We start from the raw sequence: 22,744 nt of genomic DNA, 5'->3' as shown, positions 1-22,744 counted from the left end.
ATTTTAGGATTGTTTATTCTATTTCTGTGAAAAATGCCATTGAAATTTTGACAGGAATTGACTTGAATCTGTAGATTGCTTTGGGTAGTATGGACATTTTAACAATATTCTTCCAATCCGTGAGCACAGAATATCTTTCCATTTATTTCTGTCTTCTTCAATTTCTTTCATCAGTGTTTCCTAGTTTTCAGTGTACGTGTCCTTCACCTCCTTAGTTAAATTTATTTTTAGGTATTTTCTTTTTGATGCAATTGTAAATGGGATTGTATAGAAACACAACAGATTTTTTATATATTGATTTTGTATTCTACAACTTTGCTGGATTTGCTTATTATTTCTAACAGTTTTTTGATGGAGTCTTTAGGGTTTTCTATTTATAATATGTCATCTGCAAATAGTGACAGTTTTACTTCTTCCTTTACAGTTTAGATGCATTTCTTTTTCTTTCCCAGTTGCTATAGGACTTCCAACACTATGTCAAAGTGGAGAGTAGGCAAGGATCCTTATCTTCTTCCTGATCTTAGAGGAAAAGCCTTCAGCTTTTTACCATTGCGTGTGATGTTAGCTGTGAGCTTGTCATGTATAGCCTTTATCATGTTAAGGTATGTTCTCTCTGTACTCACTTTATTGTGAGTTCTTATCATAAATAGGTGTTGAATTTTCTCAGATGCTTTTTCTGCTATTCAGATGACCATGACTTTATCCTTCATTTGTTAATATTATGTGTCACACTGACTGATTTGCAGATGTTGAACCATACTTGTATCCCTGGAATAAATCTTACTTGGTCATGGTGTATGATCTTTTTAATGTATTGTTGAATTCAGTTTGCTAAAATTTTGTTGAGAATTTTTGCATTTATGTTCATCAGGAGTAATAGCCTATAATTTTCCTTTCTTGTGGCGTCCTTGTCTGGTTTTGGTATCAGGATGATGCTGGCTTTGCAAAATGAGTTTGGAACCATTTCTTCCTTGTCTGCTTTTTGGAAGAATTTGAGAAGGAATGATTGGTATTAATTATTCTTTGAATGTTTGTTAGAATTCACCAGTAAAGCCATCTAATCCTGGACTTTTGTTTGTTGGGAGGTTTTTGATTACTTACTAAATCTTCTCGCTAATAATCTCTTTTCAGATTTTCTGTTTCATCATGATTCAATCTTGATAGGTTGTCTTTTCTAGTAATTTATTTTTTCTAGGTTGTCTGGTGTGTTGGTGTAAAATTGTTCATAGTAACCTTTTATGATTCTTTATATTTCTGTGGTATCAGTTGTAACATCTCATCTTTTACTTCTGACTTTGAGTCTCTTTTTTCCTTAGGTCTAGCTAAAAGTTTGGCAGTTTTGAAGAACCAGCTCTTAGTTTCATTAATTTTTTTTTCTATTTCTTTTTAGTCTCAATTTCATTTATGTCCACACTGATCTTGGTTATTTTCTTCCTTCTACTAACTTTGGGCTTTGTTTGTTCTTCTTTTTGATGCAGTTGTAAATGGGATTATTTAGTGTATAGAAACACAACAGATTTTTGGTGTAAAGCTGTTTGATATTTTTCTTGTTTCTTGAGGTAGGCATTTATTGCTATGAACTTTGCAATGAACTTCACTCATAGCTAGAACTGATTTTGCTACATCTGATGTAAGTTTTGGTATGTTGTATTTCCATTTTCATTTGTGACAAAGTATTTTTTTATTTCTCTTTTGATTTCTTAGAATGACATTTCTACAATGAAAAATGTAGTATAGGAAATTGTCTAATCAATCATGGCTTTTAGGGTTATATTTGTACCTAGGTCCTAACGCTTAACAGTGTATGTCAGTTGTGACCATAACATGCTCATTCTATCTTACTTTTTTATTTTTAAATTTATAAATTTAGAGGTAATATGTTTCCTATGCATCATCCTAGACATGTTCTCACAGTGCTTCTCTACTTTAATAAGAGATTCCTTGAATAAAAATAAAGGAGCAAGGAGCACTAAGTAAGCTTGCTTATGAAGTAAATTGTAAGCTTTCTTGTAACTAAAATAAAAAGAAAATACCATAGTTACACACTCAGTTCTGATGTTAGGAAGCATACAGGCATATAAAAAGATGGTCTGTGATCTTTTTATAAGTTAAGTTGTAGGTAAAGTTTATGTTACTCAATTTCATGTGATTGGAAATAATTTCTTTACAGATCATTAGATAATTCAAGTATGGCTCTTAGGCGTGATCTGTGTTTCAATATACCATTTCTAGAATAAGGTTAGAACAGTTAATTTTTTTTTTTAAACTCTTGGCTCCAACTTTCCATACCTTTTTTTCTATTAAAAGTTGAATTTGTAAGCCATTAATATCTATACCTGTTAATAGTTGTTGGAAGACCTCACATAGGCATATTTACCTGCTTTATGATGCAGAGGAAAGTGAGGAGACCTTAAAAAACACCAAAGAAATTCAAAAAAAAGCAGAAGAAAAATACGAAGTATTGGAGAATAAAATGAAAAACGCAGAAGCTGAAAGAGAGAGAGAACTGAAGGATGCACAGAAGAAACTAGATTGTGCCAAAACTAAAGCAGATGCTTCTACCAAGAAAATGAAAGAAAAACAACAGGTAATAACTTTTTTTTGAAATGGAACTAATCTTTTAACATCAGAATAGAACTGAAGGTGGTAGAGCACCATTGGTTGGCCTTGGCCTTATTCATCGGTATTTATCACAAAATCCAAAAGTGAGATGTACTTCTTTAGGAGACACATTACCATCTTATGAGTCAAATTAAAATTTGCTTTACTCTGAAACCCTGGAATTAAGTGTTATATAATTTTGAGTAGGGATTGCATTGGCTTGCTAATTTTGGAGAAAGAGGAAAGTTGCCTTTTGGTAAATGTTTCATTCAAGAGTAGACCAAAGCTCATATCATGTACGCAGAGCTGTGTCGTATCAGAGATTCACTGTTGACATTTCTGTTTGATCATCTTTGTGAACATACATACACTGTGAAAGAATGATGTAAGACCAGGCATGTTATATTTACAAAGTGCTATTCGATCATAGACTGGTGATATCTGATTATATCTTTTGGATAGTGCCAAGGCTGGAATTTGACCTGCGTTTTTCTGTCTGCAGAGGCTGTGCTCAATCACTATTCTGTACAATTTCACTTAAGTCTAACTTTGTTCATAGTTTTTGTTTTTTGTTTTTTTTAACCCACCTTATGATTCTTTCATAGCTTGCACAGTATTTTCTAAAGAACTAAAGGCTATAATGGGAAAGAAGAAAATTAAGAAACTAATTTTTTTGTCACTGAATAATTGTTTTAAAAAGGCTTTACCTCTGTTAATTTATCTGCTATGTAGAACTGTATATTGTTTATCCCTATAGGAATAAAAGGATAAAGGATATAGTTTATACAAAGTTCTTTGAACCCATAAAAATTGTATGTACATTTGTCATTTTTTTTTTAATACAGAAAAATAAATTTCCTTTCCCCTTTCTTCTTTGGAAGTAGCTTACATGTTTTGGTAGTTGAGTAACTAAGCTATGGGTCTTACTTGCTTGAGAATCTTACTTATTTTGTTGACATACATGTATTTATTTTTCAGTACTTAATAACCTATTGAATGCCCAGATGCTGTGTTTCTTATAGGAAGTTGAAGCTATCACCCTGGAGCTAGAAGAGCTCAAGAGAGAGCATGCATCCAATGAACAACAGCTTGAAGCTGTAAATGAAGCTATCAAATCCTATGAAGGTCAGATTGCAGTAATGGCAGCTGAGGTGGCTAAAAATAAGGTAAGATTTACTAACCATATTAGAGAAATTACAAATGTTAATCTACTTCTGAAATGGTGGCTTGAAGATGTTTGACTTTAGAGGTCTCAGTCTCTTCACTCCTGTCATGATGAGTTAAAATGATGAGTACCAATCCAGAAAGAGATCTGAAATAATATTACTAATTGTTTTGGTCCAGGTCTATTCAGAAGACAAAAACTACATAGTAATTTGACCAGGCAAAGCTTAAATAAAAATTATTAACTATAACAGGAGTTTGGAATGATGCAGCATTGATTTCTAAGAGATAAAGAAAACTCTAAAGACTATACAAACAGCAGATACAGGGAACAGCGTTACCCATAAGGCTGAGGCAGCGCCCCCTTGGAAGGAACAAATCTGGAAAGGAGCCCCATTTTACCTGCAGGGCTGAGAACCACATCTACTTGGAGAAGATAACTGTGGCCCACTGGTGGTGGAGTTTGGTGGAGTACTAGGGGAAATCATGCATAGGAAAGTGCTACACAGGGGCACTTGCTGGGAAATAGCTTTCCAGGATGCCATGGGGACTGGCCATGGGGAGGTGCCCAGCCTGCGGACATGCTGGGATGCCAGGGGAAGCCATGAAAGCTGCTAGCCCCTGCACATGACAAGCTTGCCTTTGAGAAAAGCACATTGGACCAAGAAGTAAAGCCCCTTCCTTCTACAGTGTCCCTATAGCATCCTTTACTGATGAGGCTTCATACGGTTGCACCTGGCAAGGGAGAAATGTCCCCATCTCAGAAGCAGGAAGTAGAGGGTGGATTTGGGGCTGAGGGGCTTTTTCAAATGTTATAAAGACATTTCTATTACCTACAAATATTAGATATGGTCCCTCGTGAATACTGGATACCCTCTTGACCCTTTTTTTAATTCTGAACTTGAATTCTGTTTTATTTCATATTATTTCTACTCCTACTTTTAAAAACTGAGATATAATTAGCATAACATTTATATTAGTTTCCTGTGTACAACGTAATGATTCAATATTTGCATACATTGTGAAACAATCACCACAGTAAGTCTAGTAACCATACATAATTACAGAATTTTTTTTCTTGTGATGAGAACTTCAAGATATACTCTTAGCAACTTTCAAATATACAGTAGTGTTATTAAATATTGTCACCATGCTGTACAAAAAGTGTACCCACTTTTGTTTTTTCAATATAACTTTCATTTTTAAGTTTTCTGTGGTGTGGCTATATAGATACTGTTTTTGTAAGTAATATATCATTGATCTTCATGTTAACAAAAATATAACAGCTTTTAACAGGGGAGTTCCATCCATTTTACCTACATTATAGTAAAGTGTGTTTTTGCCTTTTGTCATCAGCTTTTACATTTTCTGTTGTTTCTCCCTTGAGATGATTGTTTTAATTGTTGTAGCATGCAGTGTTTTAGAAAGTAGTTCCTTCCTCTTCATTCTGTTTGTGGTTAAATTCAAGTTTTGTTTTGTTTTTTTTAACACATTATTTATCAAACCAATAGCAGAATAACAATTCTTTACTCTTTTCTTGAAGATAAGGGATAGAAATGCTTTTCAGCTTTGTGTTTTGTGTTGCTGATTACATTTTCTACAGTTTCTTTTCTGCCTTCTGACTTGTCTTTTAATCTCATTTTTCATCTCTTTCCTCCATATTTTCTACCATCTTTCATGGCCATCATGTTGTGGAATTTTTAAAAATTAGATGTCATGTTTCTAAAGAGAAATGTGGAAGTAAAATAAGCCACTTCTTCCTTAATCTAAATAAAGATAAAATCAAAACATGTACATATTTCTATAAAGAGGGCATCCATTTCTCTTTATGGAAAACTATAAAGTGGATCACTTAGTTTGTAAAGGTTGTTCTTTCAGCCTCTACATTCTAAATTGTTTCCATTTGCTGATAAGAGTAACTAAGGACACTCTCAGGGAGCTAAGAAGAGAAATTGCCTACTAACTAATTAGGTTCAAACAAAACTAAAATTTTATTTTTGCTCAATCTTAAGTGATAGATTTCCTTGTTTTTTTCTTACCATTGTAAAGATTGAAACAGTCATACCTGCGATGCAATCTTCAACCTTTAGGCATGAGAGAATCTTCTTCATAAACACGATTTTGTCATGGGTTTTTGTTTTGGGTTTTTTAGATGAATGCTGTGATTTATCTTCCTCCTGCAAAGGACCTTTAGTAAGACAAATTAAACATTATAAGGAAATTAAAGCATTTATGGCACATTCATAACCTAACCATAATGTCAAGTATTGTTTACTGATCAAAATGATCTTGTTTTCTAATGAGCATGCCTAAAAAATTCCTAAATTTTTACTGGTGCTTTTCATCACTTACAGAGATCTGTTCTTCCTCAGAGTCTTTTAGCTGGTTGTTCTACTTATTTGTTTTCCCTCTACCTAAATCTGAGTTGAGCTAGGTTTTTTTGTTTTCAGACATTTGTGTGAGTCTGTGACCGTATCTTTACCAGAAGGACTTTTAAGATCTAGCAAAGAGGTTTGAGGGGGAGGAGGTGAGAGTTGATAGACTAAATCCCAGGTGTAATTATCACTTTGGAGGTTGAATAACTTCAACCTTGGGAGGTAGGGGATAGTAAAAGTCAAGGCAGGAAGTTTTTCTTGGTGCCACAGATCCATTTCATCAAAAAAGTGTCTCTTCCTCTTCCATATCTCCGTTTTGATCCCTCTGCTAGAACCAAACACTCTGACTTTCTACTGCCACTGGTAAAGTCCCTATGGCTTACTTCTATAGAAGGGAAAGGAACAAATGCCAGCTTACCTGCTTCCACCCCTGTTCTTTGCCCCTCCTAATAAATGTCATTTGGGAGTCTGTCAGATTATCTTGTAAACTCCCCAAAATGCCGCTTTTTTGAGAGACCTCACAGGTCAGAGTCCAGTAGTCCCTCCTCCCCAGGTGATCCCAATTACACTGTATCTTGCAGAAACATTGTGGCTTTCAGCATGAACAATACATCCCATCCTTTTTTTCTTTTCTAGTGGTAATACAAGTTTTCACTTATCTGTAAATTCATTAGTCATTTTAATGGGGACGTAAAATGTAGAGGGTTAGATAACTACCTGTCTGTAATCACATTGCCATCTTGCCCAGAAGTCTGTTAGATGATCTTTCAGTAAACTAAAAATGTCTCCATCTTACCTTGCTATATGTTGTCTTCTGATTATCTGTTTCAGGAGTTAGTAAATAAAGCTCAAGAAGAGGTGACCAAGCAAAAAGAAGTGATAACAGCCCAAGACAGCATAGTTAAAGCTAAATATGCAGAAGTAGCAAAACATAAGGAGCAAAACAATGAATCTCAGCTTAAAATTAAGGAACTGGACCACAACATCAGCAAACATAAACGGGAAGCTGAAGATGCTGCTGCAAAGGCACGTTGTGTTGTTCGTTCTTACCCTTGATCAGATTTTTGCCTCTGGGTTGAAATATTCTGGTAACCTGCTCAATGAAGACCTTACTATAAATGGCGGAACTACTGTGTAACATAATTTTGAGGCTTACAACTATGTTAACTGCTCCTCAGCAATCACCAATAGGCAAAAATGTTTTATTTTTAAATTTAATTTCAGGTGTTTATTCCGTCTCCAAGATGTTTTTAACCAAATATTGAGTGGGTCTCCTATGGAAACGACTGGTTTTTATCCCCAGTTGCTCATAGAACTAATTATTAATGTATTAGTAGTAATAATATATATTCTTTACCTTATTGCAAATTGAATTTAGGGAACTCACAGAGAAATACACACAGGCAACTTCTAAAATAACGTCTTAATTGGTTTCTGGATGTCCTTATGAGGATCGGTTATAGTCAGTTTTAGCAGCCTCATTTGAAATCTGATGTTTTGCCAAGCAGTTATCTTTTTGAAGTTATCCCACAGTTTTTTGGTCACTCTTGAAGTTTCTTTCTTTCATGTGTCACAGAGCCTTAAGTACTTTAGAGAAAATACATGGTTTTGTAGAAATTCGTTGTCAAGAGATTGCATTTATGTGGTCTTAGTAATTCACTCAGCATGTTTTCTTACTGGTGTGTAACAGTTTGGTGCCTTTTAAATCTTTTTAACATCATAAAAATACAAGAGATTTAATTTCAAAAAGATAAGAACATACAAAACAGTCTTCCACCCTCTCTGAAAGAGCCATGAGTATCTGTTCAGGTTCATTACTTGGTTTAAAAAACATTTTTTTATGGCCACGTCATAATACCCTAGTATTTTATTAGTATTGCTTTCCTAGTAGCCTCCTATTAGTGGATTCACTGAATTATTACCAATGCTAATATTACTGTTAATGGTTTTTTTATAATTGAAAATGCTAGTATTGGTGATTGCTCGGGGATTTTATTTACAGTTAAGGGAAGGGGGTAGAAAGAAGGACTTGTAAGTGGAACTGCTAAAAAGTCAAGGATTCTTTGAAATACGTAGTTTATCAAATATTTATTGCATACTATGCCAGCACTAAAGATATAAGAATGAGCAACATGAACACAGAATGTGTTCATAGAGCTCACAGATCAGCAGGAAAGAAATGATTATTTTACTTTGGATTCTAGTGGGGAGACTGTACCTATGGAATTAATAAGGATGATTGACGAGGATTAGATTCTACCAGTCAGAACCAACCTGGAACAATTCTAGTAGAAGAAAGTCTTCCTTAAGCACTATAATTAAAAAACTTTAATTGGTTATATTATATGAAGAAGTATTTTACTGTGCCTTGTCAAAAGAGGGTGGCAAGGGGATAGAGTCAATATTTAGGACAGTTTTTTACTTAGATTATAATTTCCAGAAGAATTATTAGATATCACTCAGGATTAGGCTTCCATGATTTTACCAAATCTGTGACTTAAGTAAGTATTCTTATAGGACTTTTAACTTTCACAAGTTGTTTTTTTGAAGCAATAGATTGAATTTGGTAAAATCTGGAGCCTCATCTGACTTATATTTCATTATAATGGAGATGTTCTATATATGTATGTGTGTGTATACACACACACACACTTTGTAACTATTTCTCTTGAGTTGGCTCTTACTCTAATGCTTGAGTAATAGGAAGATCTTTTTCTGTATAGTCTCAAGTTTCTTACCTATCCTCCAGGTAAAAATATTCATACTTATTATAGGTTCACTGTCAACAGTGAATCTCATTTTTTCCAAATGTGTCATTGTGGGATTTTTTTCCAAAATGTTTGGTTTAAAATTAGTAAATATTTAAGAAACTAATATTTAAATACAGGTTTGTAAGCAATGATATCATTCTGTTATCATTATTGCATGTGGCTAGGTGTCCAAAATGTTGAAAGATTATGACTGGATTAATGCAGAGAAACACCTCTTTGGGCAACCCAATAGCACCTATGATTTCAAAACTAACAACCCAAAAGAAGCTGGTCAGAGACTTCAGAAGTTGCAAGAAATGAAGGAGAAACTAGGAAGAAATGTCAACATGAGAGCTATGAATGTACTGACAGAAGCTGAAGAGCGGGTAAGTCACTTTGCTATGACTATTTGGCCACTTCAGAATATGAGTAGCCTTGATGGCTTCATATGACCCCTGAGGCAATTATTAGAGTCAATCTTTTACTTGATGCTTTTGATAACTTGTTTTCTTTGCGTTTTCCTTTTCTCCCTTTTCAGTTATTTCTTATTTCATTCTTTTTGCATCATCAGTTATATATTCTGTTTCACCTTGAATGACTTTTCCAACTCCTTTCTTATTTTTGGTGTAAATAAAAACAACATTTTTGATCATGTTAACTCTTCACATTTCTATCATTTCTTTCACTTGCCTTTTTTGAAAGATTTTGAAAAATAGAGTACAGGTTTCCCCCACTGTCCAAAAGTAGCGCCAATCCAGTGAAACTATTCCTGTGAAATGGTATAAAGCAAAGAAGCAATTACCTTAGGGCACATCTTGCTAACAGACGCACAAAATAAACTGAGATAAAGCACAGATGCTCATAGACACAGTTCAAAGCTCTGGCGGCTTAGTGCTGAGATGCTTAGTGTTGTTCCCCGTGAGGAGCTTGATGGTGTCACTCTCCCTGCTCGGGGTGTGTGCTGCTTCTCTAGGGGCTCACTGCAAAACACATGCTGAACACTATTTGTGCTTTTTACCTTTTCTTGTAAAAGTAGTGGTGTACAGCAAACTTCTGAAAAGTGGGGGATACCTGTATCCTGCTGTCTGCCTCCTCACAGTCAGTCAGTCACTCCATAACTGCTGTCTTCCTTTGACTCCAGTATATGCTGGAACCATCACATAAGTAAATGGCTAAAATTGTTATATACATAAACACTGTTTTACTAATCTGTAAATGCAGCAGCGTCTTCTCTGTTTTAATGCTCTCAGTTACTTGATAATGTTATCCATCACCCCTACCTTTTATAGTCTGCATGTCGCTAGAAAAACCCAAAGGAGAAGGCAGTTCCTATTCTTGATGGCTCCATAGGAAATAGCAATCTGAGTAATTTTACATTATACCTTCTTTAATTCTGTAAAATTCTGTTTGAATTTGTATAACAGAGTTAATGAGAGCTCTGTAAACATGGAAATACTTATGAGCTCAATCACTTTTAACAAATTTTTTGGTAACAGGTTTTTTTAAACTTATTGACATTAGTATCTACAGAGAATCTATATTATGTTAGATGCTGAACAGTCTAATAATGCACATGCTGTGATCTCTCTATAAAATGTTCCTGCTGGTTTACATTTCTCCATTAAAGCTTTGCAATATATGGCATCTTTTTGGAAAGGAAATATTTTGTCTGAATTTGAGCTGCTTAACATCATGAAACTTGTTTACTTTTACTTGTTTGCTTCCATTAGATAATGATAACTGGGGCTAATATTTTTTTAAAAGAATTTACTAACTCCCATCTCCTTACCAGAGAGGAAGGCTCTATTGTTGATCAGCAGCTGGCCTTTGCTTTTTGTTGTATTTTGTGTCACCACATATAAGAAACTATGGAATTACGGCAAGGAATAGGATAAAAATATGGCCAAGCTCCTAAAGCCTCCTCTCCACAAAGGAGAGGGCTGGCAAGGAAACTAGCAAGACTGGCTGGAGTTCTTCAGGGAGAAGTTGAAGCTCCTTGAAATGTGAGGCTTTGAGGAGAAATAAGTTAAAAGGATTTTTAGAAAGTTCTGCTGCTGCTCATGGTTTATTCTCCCTCTGTTGCCTCCCTCAAAATTTTTTTCAGTAAATTTCTGCATTAACCAGGGAAGGCTACTTTGAAGATGTGATGTTTGAGTGGAAACTTGAGGCACCTGTTATGTCAGAAATAGAGGAAGAACAATGCAGGGGCCATAAGGCTACAGTGAGCTCATTATGTTCACGAAACTGAAAAAAAGAGACCATATGGCTGGAGCCTGGCGAGGAGTGTGATGCCAAAAATTCAGAGATAAATAAGATCCAATTTATGTAGGACTTTATACATCATGGTGAAGAATTAAAATTTTATTTGTGTCACTGCTAAGACTGACCTTGCTTCTTAAGCATGCAGGGCTACTTTTGAGTTTACGTATGACGAATTTTCCTTTTTGCCTTGGCTGCTAGGAAGATAAGGGAATATTAGTGGAGTCAAAGTATTTCAACAGCTTGTCCTATAAATTCTCAGTTATAGTAATTGAATTTTACATATAGATGATATATTTACTTTCCTTAATTTGGCTTACATTTATAACTCAGTGTAGTATATCTTTTTGGTAAATAGGAGTTGTATATATTGTGTATAAAAATAATGAAATCTCTTTATTCTTGACTGAATTCTAGAATATAAAGAAAATTTTGTGTTTTCCCAATTAAGTATGCCTTTTATCTTACTAGTATAATGACTTGATGAAGAAGAAGAGAATTGTAGAAAATGACAAATCAAAAATCCTTGCAACTATAGAAGACCTTGACCAGAAGAAAAACCAAGCCCTAAATATTGCTTGGCAAAAGGTATTTGAACCAAAAATTGTATCATTTATTCTGTATGAGGCAAGGATGAAAGATAAAGTCAATAGGGTTGTACTCTAAGATGAATTTGAAATAGCTAATTTCTGTTTGAGGCACAGCTCAGACCTTAATTAAAACCTTGTAGGCTTTTTAAAGCATTTTGTCCTTTTGGACTTTACTACTGATTTGCAAAGGTAAGTTGTGTCATTCCATCATGCTCTCATAGTCTACTTCTCTGGTTCCTAAGCTATTAAATTTAAGCCATTAAATTTCTAATTTTCTAGATTTCTACATTTTTCCTTCTTACATCTTTTGCCAGGTCTGGGTTACTGTTTACCCGCTTTCCTTCTCATGAGATCATAGGTTCTAATATTGGACAGTATCTAGGTTTCTTCCATGTATCTGCTGTAGTCCCACTCATCCTCTGCTTAAAACTGGAAGCATTATCTGTTTCACATTGGGGAAGCTCTCATTGTTGGAAAACCTCTCCAAAGGACCCCTTCAGTTCTTAGCTCTTCGGTTTCTCTTGCCTAGACTCACAGAGGTCAAATATTCTAAGAATGTTTCTATAGCAAGATTGTGTGTTCCTTACCACTTATAAATTAATTGCATTTCAGAATTCATAAGTATTAGGCGTTCTTAGATTTTTAGCAAAGGATTTTTATACATGTTAGATTAATAATTACATAATTATAAAGTAATATTATTAATTTTATATAATTATAATTAAGAGCAGTTCTGTCATTTTACATGAATTATCTTAATTCCGTAACTTTCATCATTATTATCTCTATTTTACAAATGAGGAAACAAAAGCTTAGAAAGGTGAAATAGCCTAATATCATAACAGTCAAAAGGTAGAAAAAGTGGAATTCTCTTTTCCTAATTAGAACTGAAGTTAAAATTGCCTTTTGTTGCTTTTTAAGAAGTAGAACTGGGTAATAAGTTCAGTATTCATTTCCAGGATTCGTATGCAACAGAATCCCAATTACCATTTTTCTTTTGTTTTATGACAACTTTGGCAGATTTCAAGGTTCTTTACTATTATTTCTACTTCCCTGGCTGCATAGATTTGTCACCTTTAGGATAATTCCTTAGCCTCTTCTGTGAAGTTTTCCTATATCTACCATAGAAAAAGACTCCTCCTCAAAAGATTCCATAGTTACTATGCTGTTTGGTACTTTAACAAGCCTGGGCCTCTGGGATTTAACTGGCACCTTACCTCTTTTTCTCTTTTTAATTCTTCGGGAACTTTATTTTTGGTAATGGCAGAACAATTATGTCTTTCAATTGCGTTGTTTTTCCTGCTCTACAACTTATTTTCAGTGTTCAGTCTCCCTGTAGTATTTGTCTTTTTAAAAATGCTTGCAAAAAGTTGGCCCCATTGTTCTTGCACAATATGTGGATTTAATACTAGGTCTGAGAGATTCTGTCTTTTGTTTTCACCATGGTTCCTGGATTTGGTGTGAGTACAAATTGATCTTTTAAACTGATTTTTCCCCAGTCTCTAAAGTTCTCCCAAAGCAAGTAAATTTATTGAGTGTTTATGATATATGTCAGGCACTATTCTTCTATTAATTTTCTCACTTAATTCTCAAAGTAACCTAATGAAGTAGGTACTATTACTATCAGCATTACATTACTTCCTTATGGCTTCAAGTATAGTTGATTCACAAAGCCAGAGTATTTTAGGCACTGGTTGTGTTTCTTTCTTTTTTGTTTCCTTCTTAGCCTTATTGGATTTTCAAAATTCAGTTTATTTCCTATCTATATTCTTCTCTACCCATTGACTGATAAGTTTGTCTTTTCCCTTTTGGAGGAATTTCCACATGGGATCCATGGTCATCTTCGGGATTTAGTAGCATTTAGTAGTCTTAGTTTTGAGCTGCCTCTCTCCTGCCTGATCAAAAAATTTTAAAAAGAAAAGGGTGTTTATAAATACTATGCTATCTTCTATCTTTCTCCTAGAAAAGACAGTGGTCCTCTCCTCATTGTGATGAACCTTGCCTAGCTCTGGAAATCTATCCCAGATAAAACTAGAATCTACTTTCTCTGTGTAGAATATTAGCATGTGTGCAGTTGTTCTTAAGATATGTGTTCCTTAGTAAATTTATATTTAGGAGACTGTTTATGTCTAGGAGATTTCCTTATTACTACAAATATTCATAAAAAGTGTATTTGCACTTGAATTTTATACTTGAAGGCAGAGATTTCCCTAGAGAACATGGATGTCAAATCCTCGTGTGTGTGTGCACATGTGTGCATGCATGTATACATTCTCAATTTTGTCTGCTGAACTCTCTAAGATTATTAGTCATGTCTTTTTGAAGACAGATGGCTGAATTCTCAAGTCATTGATCAAGTGTGTATGCACAAAAATTACTCAGTTACAGTCTAGAATATTGGTCCTAAATCTCTGTGTAATCTTCTGCTGAGCCTTTATGGGAATAGGCCAAATAGCTTCTTTAGCATTTTTCTTTTGGGGCTCAATCCTGTTCCTGTCCCTTGATAACCTTAACTTCTTTGGCTTTGAGAAGAAGCATAGAAAAGAACCATTGAACCCCTTTAACAGATCTGGTTTGATTTCATGCCTCTTTTTCTCCTAGACTTCACCCTGATCTTAGGCTTCTTAAAGTTAGTTAGCTGATAACCACAGGCCTTACCATACCAGTCAACAGAAAACAAATTTTTTAAGAGAACACTTTATGCCAAAAAGAGTTTTTGTTTTTCTTCTCCAGCTGAAAGTTCAATCTCCTATATTATCCAATTGTGTGTCTCTGAGGATTCCGGCAACCATGGCCTTTTGTTGTATCAAAACTTCATGGTAGAGTTAGAGGTATAGCCTCTAGTTTCCCCTGGAAGTTAGAGCAAAGCTCAGTAAACTCTTTCTGTAAAGGGACAGATAAGTATTTCAGAGCCATATAGTCTGTGTTGCAACCACTAGACTGTATTGCTGGCAGCCATAGACAATACATAAATGAACGGGCATGGCCAGATTTGTCATATGGACCATAACTTGCCAACCTCAGAGCTAGGGTAACAGGCAACAAAATGCTCCTGCTGGTTTGCGTATATACACATCATTTGATTCTTCTTGGAAAACCTTCTCTGATATTTTATTTTTTTATCCAGGTGAACAAGGACTTTGGATCTATTTTTTCCACTCTTTTGCCCGGTGCTAATGCTATGCTTGCACCACCAGAAGGGCAAAATGTACTGGATGGTCTGGAGTTTAAGGTTGCCTTAGGAAATACTTGGAAAGAAAACCTAACTGAACTTAGTGGTGGTCAGAGGTGAGTGAGTAATCCCTTTGCAATAATCCTCTTATTTTATTATAGTCCATCATCTCATTGCCTCCCAATTTTATTTCAGATTTGCTTTGCTATCTTTGCATGTAGAATTTAAGGAGCCTAATATGTGAGACTACAAATTTTGGTTAGAACATTTGATTAAAATAGTAGGCAACAAAGTAGAAATAAGGATTAGCAACTAGAAAACTAGACAAACTACATGAGAAACAATTACTTTCAGACATTGGAAAATGGATAACCCAGGAGATACCTGAGAGAAATGAAACAAAAATGCTGAGTCCAGTGTTTACCCTAGCTTTCTCCCTAGGAGCAATTTCTTGACTGCAGAGGCAGGGAGGGAAACCCACACAAAGCCCAGTAGTCTTACTAAATGAAGGAAACAGATGAGAATTTGGGGAAGCCCCAGAGAGCTACACCTTAGCATTACATTTGCACTATCCCTAAAGTGAAGGCTATTTTAGACACCCCTTAGCAAAGGTTCATTGCAGGCCCAACTTGCTTTAAAGACAGACAACAAAGGTGAGACTGTAAACAACATAATCACAGTGTTCAGCATCTAATAAAAATTACTAGACAGAAATCGAGAAAATATGGTTCATAACCTAGAGGAAAAACAGACCCAGAACTGACAGATGATGAAACTAGTAGACAAGGAGGTTAAAGAGTTACATTAACTATTTACAAGAAAAAAAGAATGTGATGAGAGAAATGGAAGCTATCAATGAAGAATCCAGTGGAACTTCTAGAGATAAAGAATATACCTGAAAGGAAAAGTTTACTACATAAGATTAACAACGGATTCGACAGAATAAAAGAAACATGACTCAATTTGAAGACATATCAATAGAATCTATTCAAGCCAAGCTTAGAAACACAAAACTGTAAAAACAAAAGGAGCTTCACTGCCCCATGGGGCAATATTGAGAGATCTAACATACATGTAATTGGCATTTCAAAGGGAGAGGAAGAGGTAAAACCGAAAAACACTCAAAAAAATAATGGCCCCAGATTTGATGACTTCTGTAAACCCACATACTTGATTTCTGTGAACCCCAGGTAAGATAAACGCATATACCCGCTTCCTGCACATACAGTAACACAGCAAGTCATGTCATATAAAGTTGCTGAAAACCAGTGATTAGGAGAAAAATCTTAAAAGCAGTCAGAGGTAAAAAGGCATATTAAGTGCCAAGGAACAAAGAAGAATGACTTTAGATTTGTTAAAAAACTATGCAAGCCATTATAAAGCAGAAACTAACACGCCATTGTAGAGCAATTATACTCCAATAAAGATGTTAAAACAAAAAAACTATGCAAGCCAGAAGTCTGGAACAACATCTATAAAGTGCTAAAAGAAAAATGTGTCAACCTAGAATTCTGTATCTAGTAGAAATATTCTTCATATTGAAGGCAATATATTTTTTCAGAAAAACAAAAGGTGGAAGAATTTGATTCCGGCAGAACTGTACAAGTTAAAGGAAGCTCTCTGGTGAAAGGAAAATGATACCAAATGGAAACTTGGATCTACATAAATGAAAGAAGAGTACTGGAAATAGCATGTTCTGGGCTTCAGGGAAGTTTCTCCCAGCCTTACACAGTGATTCAGACAATCAGTATATTGAGAGAAACTTAGAAGGTCATTTGGCCTAACTTCTTAACTGCAGAGAGCCAAATAATTAAAACCTGAGAGAAAATTGTGAATATCAATATAATTGAAGATGCTTATTAATTTTGTATTTTTTCCCCTGCAGGATGTACAGTCCACAGTTCTTGAATTGTTCTCATGTGCTCTATGCCATCATGTAACTCTTCTCTTATGGATGTAGAAAATACTAAGACCTGTTAATTTCTCTTATGAAATCTTTTGTCATTTTTATGAATAGAAGTCCACTCTTTATTTTTCATTACTGATAAAATTCCTAAATATTTTAAGTCAAAAAAGACAGCTTCTGCTGCCTGTCAGTCAAAGTTGAATTCCACAGTTTAGGTCACAGCATCTTTAATTGTTTTTGCCAACGTCCTAGAAAATTTTTTGAGGAAAATAGAGAATGTATGCTTATTTTCTTACTGGAACCTAAAAATTATTTCCATAATTAAGATGATATAAACTTATTTTCAGATATGCCACAATCCAGCATAGTAGTTTAACTCTTGGTGAGTTGTTTTTAAGCTCAGTGCCTTAAATGTTTGGTACAGAGAAAGACACTGAAAAGTAATTTTAGGTTTCTTGAGTGACCTCAGCCACCCTGTATAGCAGTAAAGATCAATTTGTTTGGTTTTTATTGTACTGTTTCGTTCATTTTCTTTGCTAGAAATTTTGGTTTCACCTTCCTAGACCCCCTCTACTTATACACACAATTTTTTTTCCCCACTTACATGTTTCTTAATAAATACCCTATTGGAATACAGTAAGCATTAGACTGACTATTTACTCCAGTGCTGCATGCCAGGAGATATCTGAAGTTACAGAATTAAGTGTACTACAGATGTTACTGTAATTTTAGTACTATTTTTAAATAATTCTAAACATTTGTATTACAATAAACAAGGCTTTTTAATGAAATATTTAAGAAAAATATAAATTATTATATTTCTTCATTCCAGACTAGAACAAAAACAGCTCTAGTTAAAGGGGATATAGAAAAGAACTGAAAAAGAGTTTTAGGGAGAGAAAGAAAACTATTAACACTAATACGATCTTTTCTTAAGGTTAGGTGCCAAATATAACATCCAAATTATCTGACAGGAAAGAAGAATATACACCTGTTTTATTCAAAATAAAACTTGTTGAAGAGAGGGAAAAATGGAAACCTAAAGTAAAAGAAACATTTTAATGGAACAAAAGTTTTCAAGTTTGAAACTTAAGATTCTTTTTTCTATAACTATCTTTCAGCTAAATCGGCACTATTCATAATAACAGGATAGCAGATTTGCTTCAGTGCTTTGGTAAAAAGTGGTAAAATCAAGTTCTGACAGCTTTTCTTTCGGCCTTCTTTTCTTAGGTCTTTAGTGGCTTTGTCATTAATACTGTCCATGCTCCTCTTCAAACCTGCCCCAATTTACATCCTGGATGAGGTAGATGCAGCCTTGGATCTTTCTCATACTCAGAATATTGGACAGATGCTACGTACTCATTTCACACATTCTCAGGTAAGAACCAAAAAAAGTCTCAGAATAGTTCTAGTGTTTGTTTTCTAAAACTCTTTTTTAGTAATGGTCAATATAAATAAGATATTCAGGATTGAGGAATACTAAGGTGTTATGTATCTCTTTAAATATATTTCTATTCAAATGGGTATAGAAGGAAAGAGGGTTTTGTCTCTTACTAAAGAAAAGAGCCTGGAATTATAAATTATAGGTTGTAACATGAGGGAGAATCTAATTTTTTTGTAATTTGGAACTTTTTAGGGTAATTATTTTCTCTAGCTAGCTGCCAGAAGATGCACAATCAAAACAAGACTGTTTCAAGGATACACCTGAAAAATATATCAGAAAATCATGTGGCACTTGAATGGGGTACTCTTCATTCCTCCTAGAAAGTAGATTTAAAAAAACCCTGAAGCTAAAAACAGTTTGTTTTTATTGAACTGTTGCTGCAGGAACTAAGGCTACCAAATATGATTGTATAGATAATGCATTGAACAATTCTGGGGGGCTTCACTTACCATAGTTATTATACACTGTGTATTTATTGTGGCAGTTTTTTAGCAGCTAACAGTGGCATTTAGTGCTAGCAACAAGACAGTGATACTAACTGGAGAAGATAGCAACAAGCAGCCAACCAGCAGAAGATAGTAACTTGGGTAATGAAGTACTCAAAGTAAAATTAAGAGACTCCTAAAACTGCGTATGGAAAGAATTCATTGAGGTGCCTAATAATAACTACTTGTCACTTGCATTTGAGGATGTGCATATGCATGGAGCCAAGAAGCATTTAAAGCAATAACAAAATCAAAATATCTCCAAATGATTCTTAACCTCAGTATAAAAAGAGTGAACTTCTTCAAGGATACTGCAAAAAGTACTTTTATGCTGTTTTTCTTTTTCCCTTAAGTTCATTGTGGTGTCCCTAAAGGAAGGTATGTTCAACAATGCAAACGTCCTTTTCAAAACCAAGTTTGTGGATGGTGTTTCTACAGTAGCCAGATTTACTCAGTGTCAAAATGGAAAAGTTCCAAAGGAAACCAAATCCAAGGCAAAAGGACCCAAATGATCACATATGGAAGTTAAAAGTACAAATTTATTCTTTCACCTTGACCTATTTTTTAAACATAAACTTTTTAAGAATTTGGGATTGATGTAATTTGTTCATATAAAAAATTTAGTATCATTTTGTTACCTAACCCATTTTCTCTTCCTTTATATAATCACTTATAAATGAGCATAAACTCCTCTGTTCTGAATTAGTGTTAACTATGGTCCAATTACTGTGATTGTGATTTTATGTATGTCATCAAATGTTTTTTCTTACACAAGTCTTTTTTATATTAGGGAGCCAGAGATACATATTTGGTGGTAAATTTTGTACGTAAAAGCAAAATTACAAAGAAACAGATGAAATTAAATTATAGGATAAATATAGCTGATAATCAGCTTTTAATAATTAGCTAATTCCTACGGTAATATTTGTGTGTTTTCTATTGCTAATAATGTCATTCAGGTAAGGAAGAATTATAAAGCAAGTAGCTGGACCAACAAAGGGAACACAAAGAAAGCTATTAGGCATGCACTGAGTTATTTGTGGTTAGTTCCTTGAGGACAATGCCAGATCCTTGATTTAGACTCAGATGGGAAGCAGATCTTAAAAGATTTCTGTCATTTTAATGATGTTTGAATATCATGTTTCTGTATGCTTAGTAATTGGTCTGTGCAGTCTTGTCTTTTTAAAAATCTTTATGAGTATTTTAATAAAAGCTTGGGAGAAAGGTATGTTGCATGCTGCTCTCTGTTGCAAGTTTATCTGAAGTCTCCTAATATTTTCAAAAAGATTTTTGTCAGCCTTTTCATAATCCAATCAATCAATAACAATCTATCTATTGGTGAGTGAGAATATAGGAGCCAATATATATAAATAAATAGATCCATCTGTTCTACCAAAAGGACTCAAAATTTGATGATTATGATATTTCTTAGTGTCCTCTGCTTTCCAGCTTAAAACCATGAATTTCCTTTAAGATTTCAAAAGATGGCGCTAATAAACAAACAAACACTGTAAGAATACTATATATGGTTCTTAGTATCTCTTAGTATGTCCCTAGAACCATGTGTTTCAAACTCCAAATCTTGAAAGTTCTGACACAATCTAATCTGACCTTGGGTATGTTATTTTGGCCCCACATTTCTTAATACTTGAGTCTCAGTTCCTTTGTGGCATCCTTTTCCTAATGTATGCTCATACTTCCTGGCCTGGGTTTAATACTTCTCATCCTTCATCCTCATATCATATCTGAGCATGTCAGATAACACCCAGGTAACTGATACTGTGGGGCACATTGGAAAGACTGAATATGGAATTAGTTCTGTCCACTGTGGGAGGAGAAGGAGACAAAGCTGTAAATGCTGAGTTACAGGAAGTCCAGTGTCACATGCAATAGACGTAAGTATATTTCTTTTCAAATGTTTTGCAAATCGTTTGCCAAAAAGAATTACATCATCAGTTCACACTGTCACCAATATAGTATGCCTGTTGACTAAAACCTAGTCAGACCTGGCTGTTAATTTTAATATTTCTAATTTACTCGTTATAAAATGGTATTTAATTGCTATTTGAATTATCATTTTATAAGTAACTTGTGGGATTGAATATTTTGCATATATACTAATTTTGTTTCCTCTGCTAACAAATTTTCTATTTGTTTGTTTGCTTTCTGATGGAAATCCTCAAACATGTTAAATTTTTGTGAGTAATATCATTATTCTTTGATTAGAGGGAACACATTAAGGGGAATGGGAACATTTGTTTCAAACATCTGCAATAATATGAGTAATATTTATTGAGCTTTTTCTATACATCAGACACTATTTTCATTTGCACACGTTTTCACACTTAATCCTAGTAATCCTAGTAATAATCCAGTGAGGTAAGTAACTGTTATTATCAGCACTATATAACTGAGGAAATTGAATTGAGCAGAGAAGTTAAGAAACTTGCCCACAGTGTTCATACAGTTACTGAATAGCAGAGCCAAGATACAAATCTTAGTAGTTGGTCTCCAGAACCTATTATACACTACCTCTCTGACAGCTCAAACATCTGCATTTATCGTACATAGTAAATTTAAAAGAGGTCTGGATGACTAGTATGCACAACATGTGAAAATTATCTTTCTTTAGGAAGAACCGCCAACATTTGAAGAAAGGATTCCTTGTATTTTTGTTTCGGTATTTCAGGTATGCTAACAGCAAATGCAAAAGCAAAGACTTGAGAATCCCTCTTCCATATGGTGGAGTAATCTAACAGGCCAGTACTCCCACAGTCATGTCATTTGCAAATAAGAGTGATGAGAGCTGGCATAGTTGCCTTTTCCCCAAAATTAGGAGCATTCAATCTTTCACCACTGAATATAATGTTAGTTCTAGGCCTTTGGTAGATACTCTTTATCAAGTTAAAGAAGTTCCCTTCTAGTCCAAGTTTGATCATAATTTTGTCATGGATGGGTGTTGAATTTTCTCAAATGCTTTTTCTGCATTGATATGACCAGATGACTTTTTCTTTACACCTGTTAATGTTATAAATTTACATTGCTTAATTTTTGAATATTAAACAAGCCTTGTATCCTTGGAATAAACCCCACTAGGTCATGATGTATATTTCTTTTTAGCTGTTGCTGGACTCTATTTGCTAATAGTTTGATCATGATTTTTGTGAATATTCATGAGGGGCATTGTTCTGTAGGGTTTTTTGGTTTGTTTTTTTTTTTCTTCTACTTTTTGGTTTCAGGGTAATACTAGCTTTATAAAGTGAATTTGGAAATGTTTCCTCTTCTGTTTTCTGGAGGGTTGTATAGAATTGGCGTTAATTCTTTATTTTGTAGAATTTTCCTGTGAAACCATCTGGGCCTAGAGATTGGGGAGGGGGGTCGTAAAATGAGTACAGTTTCTTTAATAGTTATTGGGCTATTTAAATTATCCATTTCATATTGGGTGACTTGTGATAGTTTGTATTTTTTGAGGAATTGTTTCATCTAAACTGTCAAATTAGTGTATAGAGGTTATAGTGTAATGAGGCATTTCCTCATTATCCTTCTGATGTCTTCAAGTTCTAAATTGATATCCCTTGTTTTATTCCTGATAATGGTAATTTGTGTCTTTTCTCTTTTTATCTTTGTCAGTCTTGCTGGAGATTTGTCAATTTTATTGTCTTCAAAGATTTTCTAATTTACATTTTGACTATTGAATTATTTTTGGAGTGTTTTTCTTACTATCCAAATACTTGGAGATTTTCCAGGGAGCTTTATTTTACTGATTTCTAGTTTAATTTTGTTATGGTCAGGGCTCTTACTTTGTATCATTTCAATTTTTAAAAAAATTGTTAGAAAATGATAGATTTAAGTACTTCTATTAGAAAATTTTATAGTCAACTGTATATGGCTACCAATAAAGAATCTCTTTCAGATCTCAAAAAAAAAAAAAAAAAAAAAGAAAATTTTAAAAGATACAAATTCAGTGATCTAAAGTTCTCTTAATCTTCTTTTTTCTA

At 34.2% G+C, this 22,744-nt stretch overlaps 1 protein-coding gene across 2 annotated transcripts in view; it reads left to right on the top strand.

Annotated features, from left to right (window-relative positions):
• Window positions 1-20,702, top strand: part of SMC2 (structural maintenance of chromosomes 2) — a 48,931-nt gene extending 28,229 nt beyond the window's left edge. For both annotated transcript variants that reach the window (XM_068553099.1, XM_068553098.1), the window contains 8 exons: window positions 2,394-2,587; window positions 3,624-3,767; window positions 6,972-7,166; window positions 9,076-9,276; window positions 11,621-11,737; window positions 14,867-15,027; window positions 18,048-18,195; window positions 19,100-20,702. In XM_068553099.1, coding sequence (XP_068409200.1) covers window positions 2,394-2,587; window positions 3,624-3,767; window positions 6,972-7,166; window positions 9,076-9,276; window positions 11,621-11,737; window positions 14,867-15,027; window positions 18,048-18,195; window positions 19,100-19,258 — 1,319 coding nt within the window. In that variant the 3' untranslated portion in view covers window positions 19,259-20,702. The remainder of the gene's footprint in view (window positions 1-2,393; window positions 2,588-3,623; window positions 3,768-6,971; window positions 7,167-9,075; window positions 9,277-11,620; window positions 11,738-14,866; window positions 15,028-18,047; window positions 18,196-19,099) is intronic.
• The last annotated feature ends 2,042 nt before the right edge of the window (window positions 20,703-22,744 follow it).

This window comes from Eschrichtius robustus, chromosome 10 (assembly GCF_028021215.1).
Source record: "Eschrichtius robustus isolate mEscRob2 chromosome 10, mEscRob2.pri, whole genome shotgun sequence".
NCBI classification, from domain to species: Eukaryota; Metazoa; Chordata; class Mammalia; order Artiodactyla; family Eschrichtiidae; genus Eschrichtius; species Eschrichtius robustus.
The sequence above is the reverse complement of the archived record's forward strand: the minus strand, read 5'-3'. Positions and strand labels throughout refer to the sequence as shown.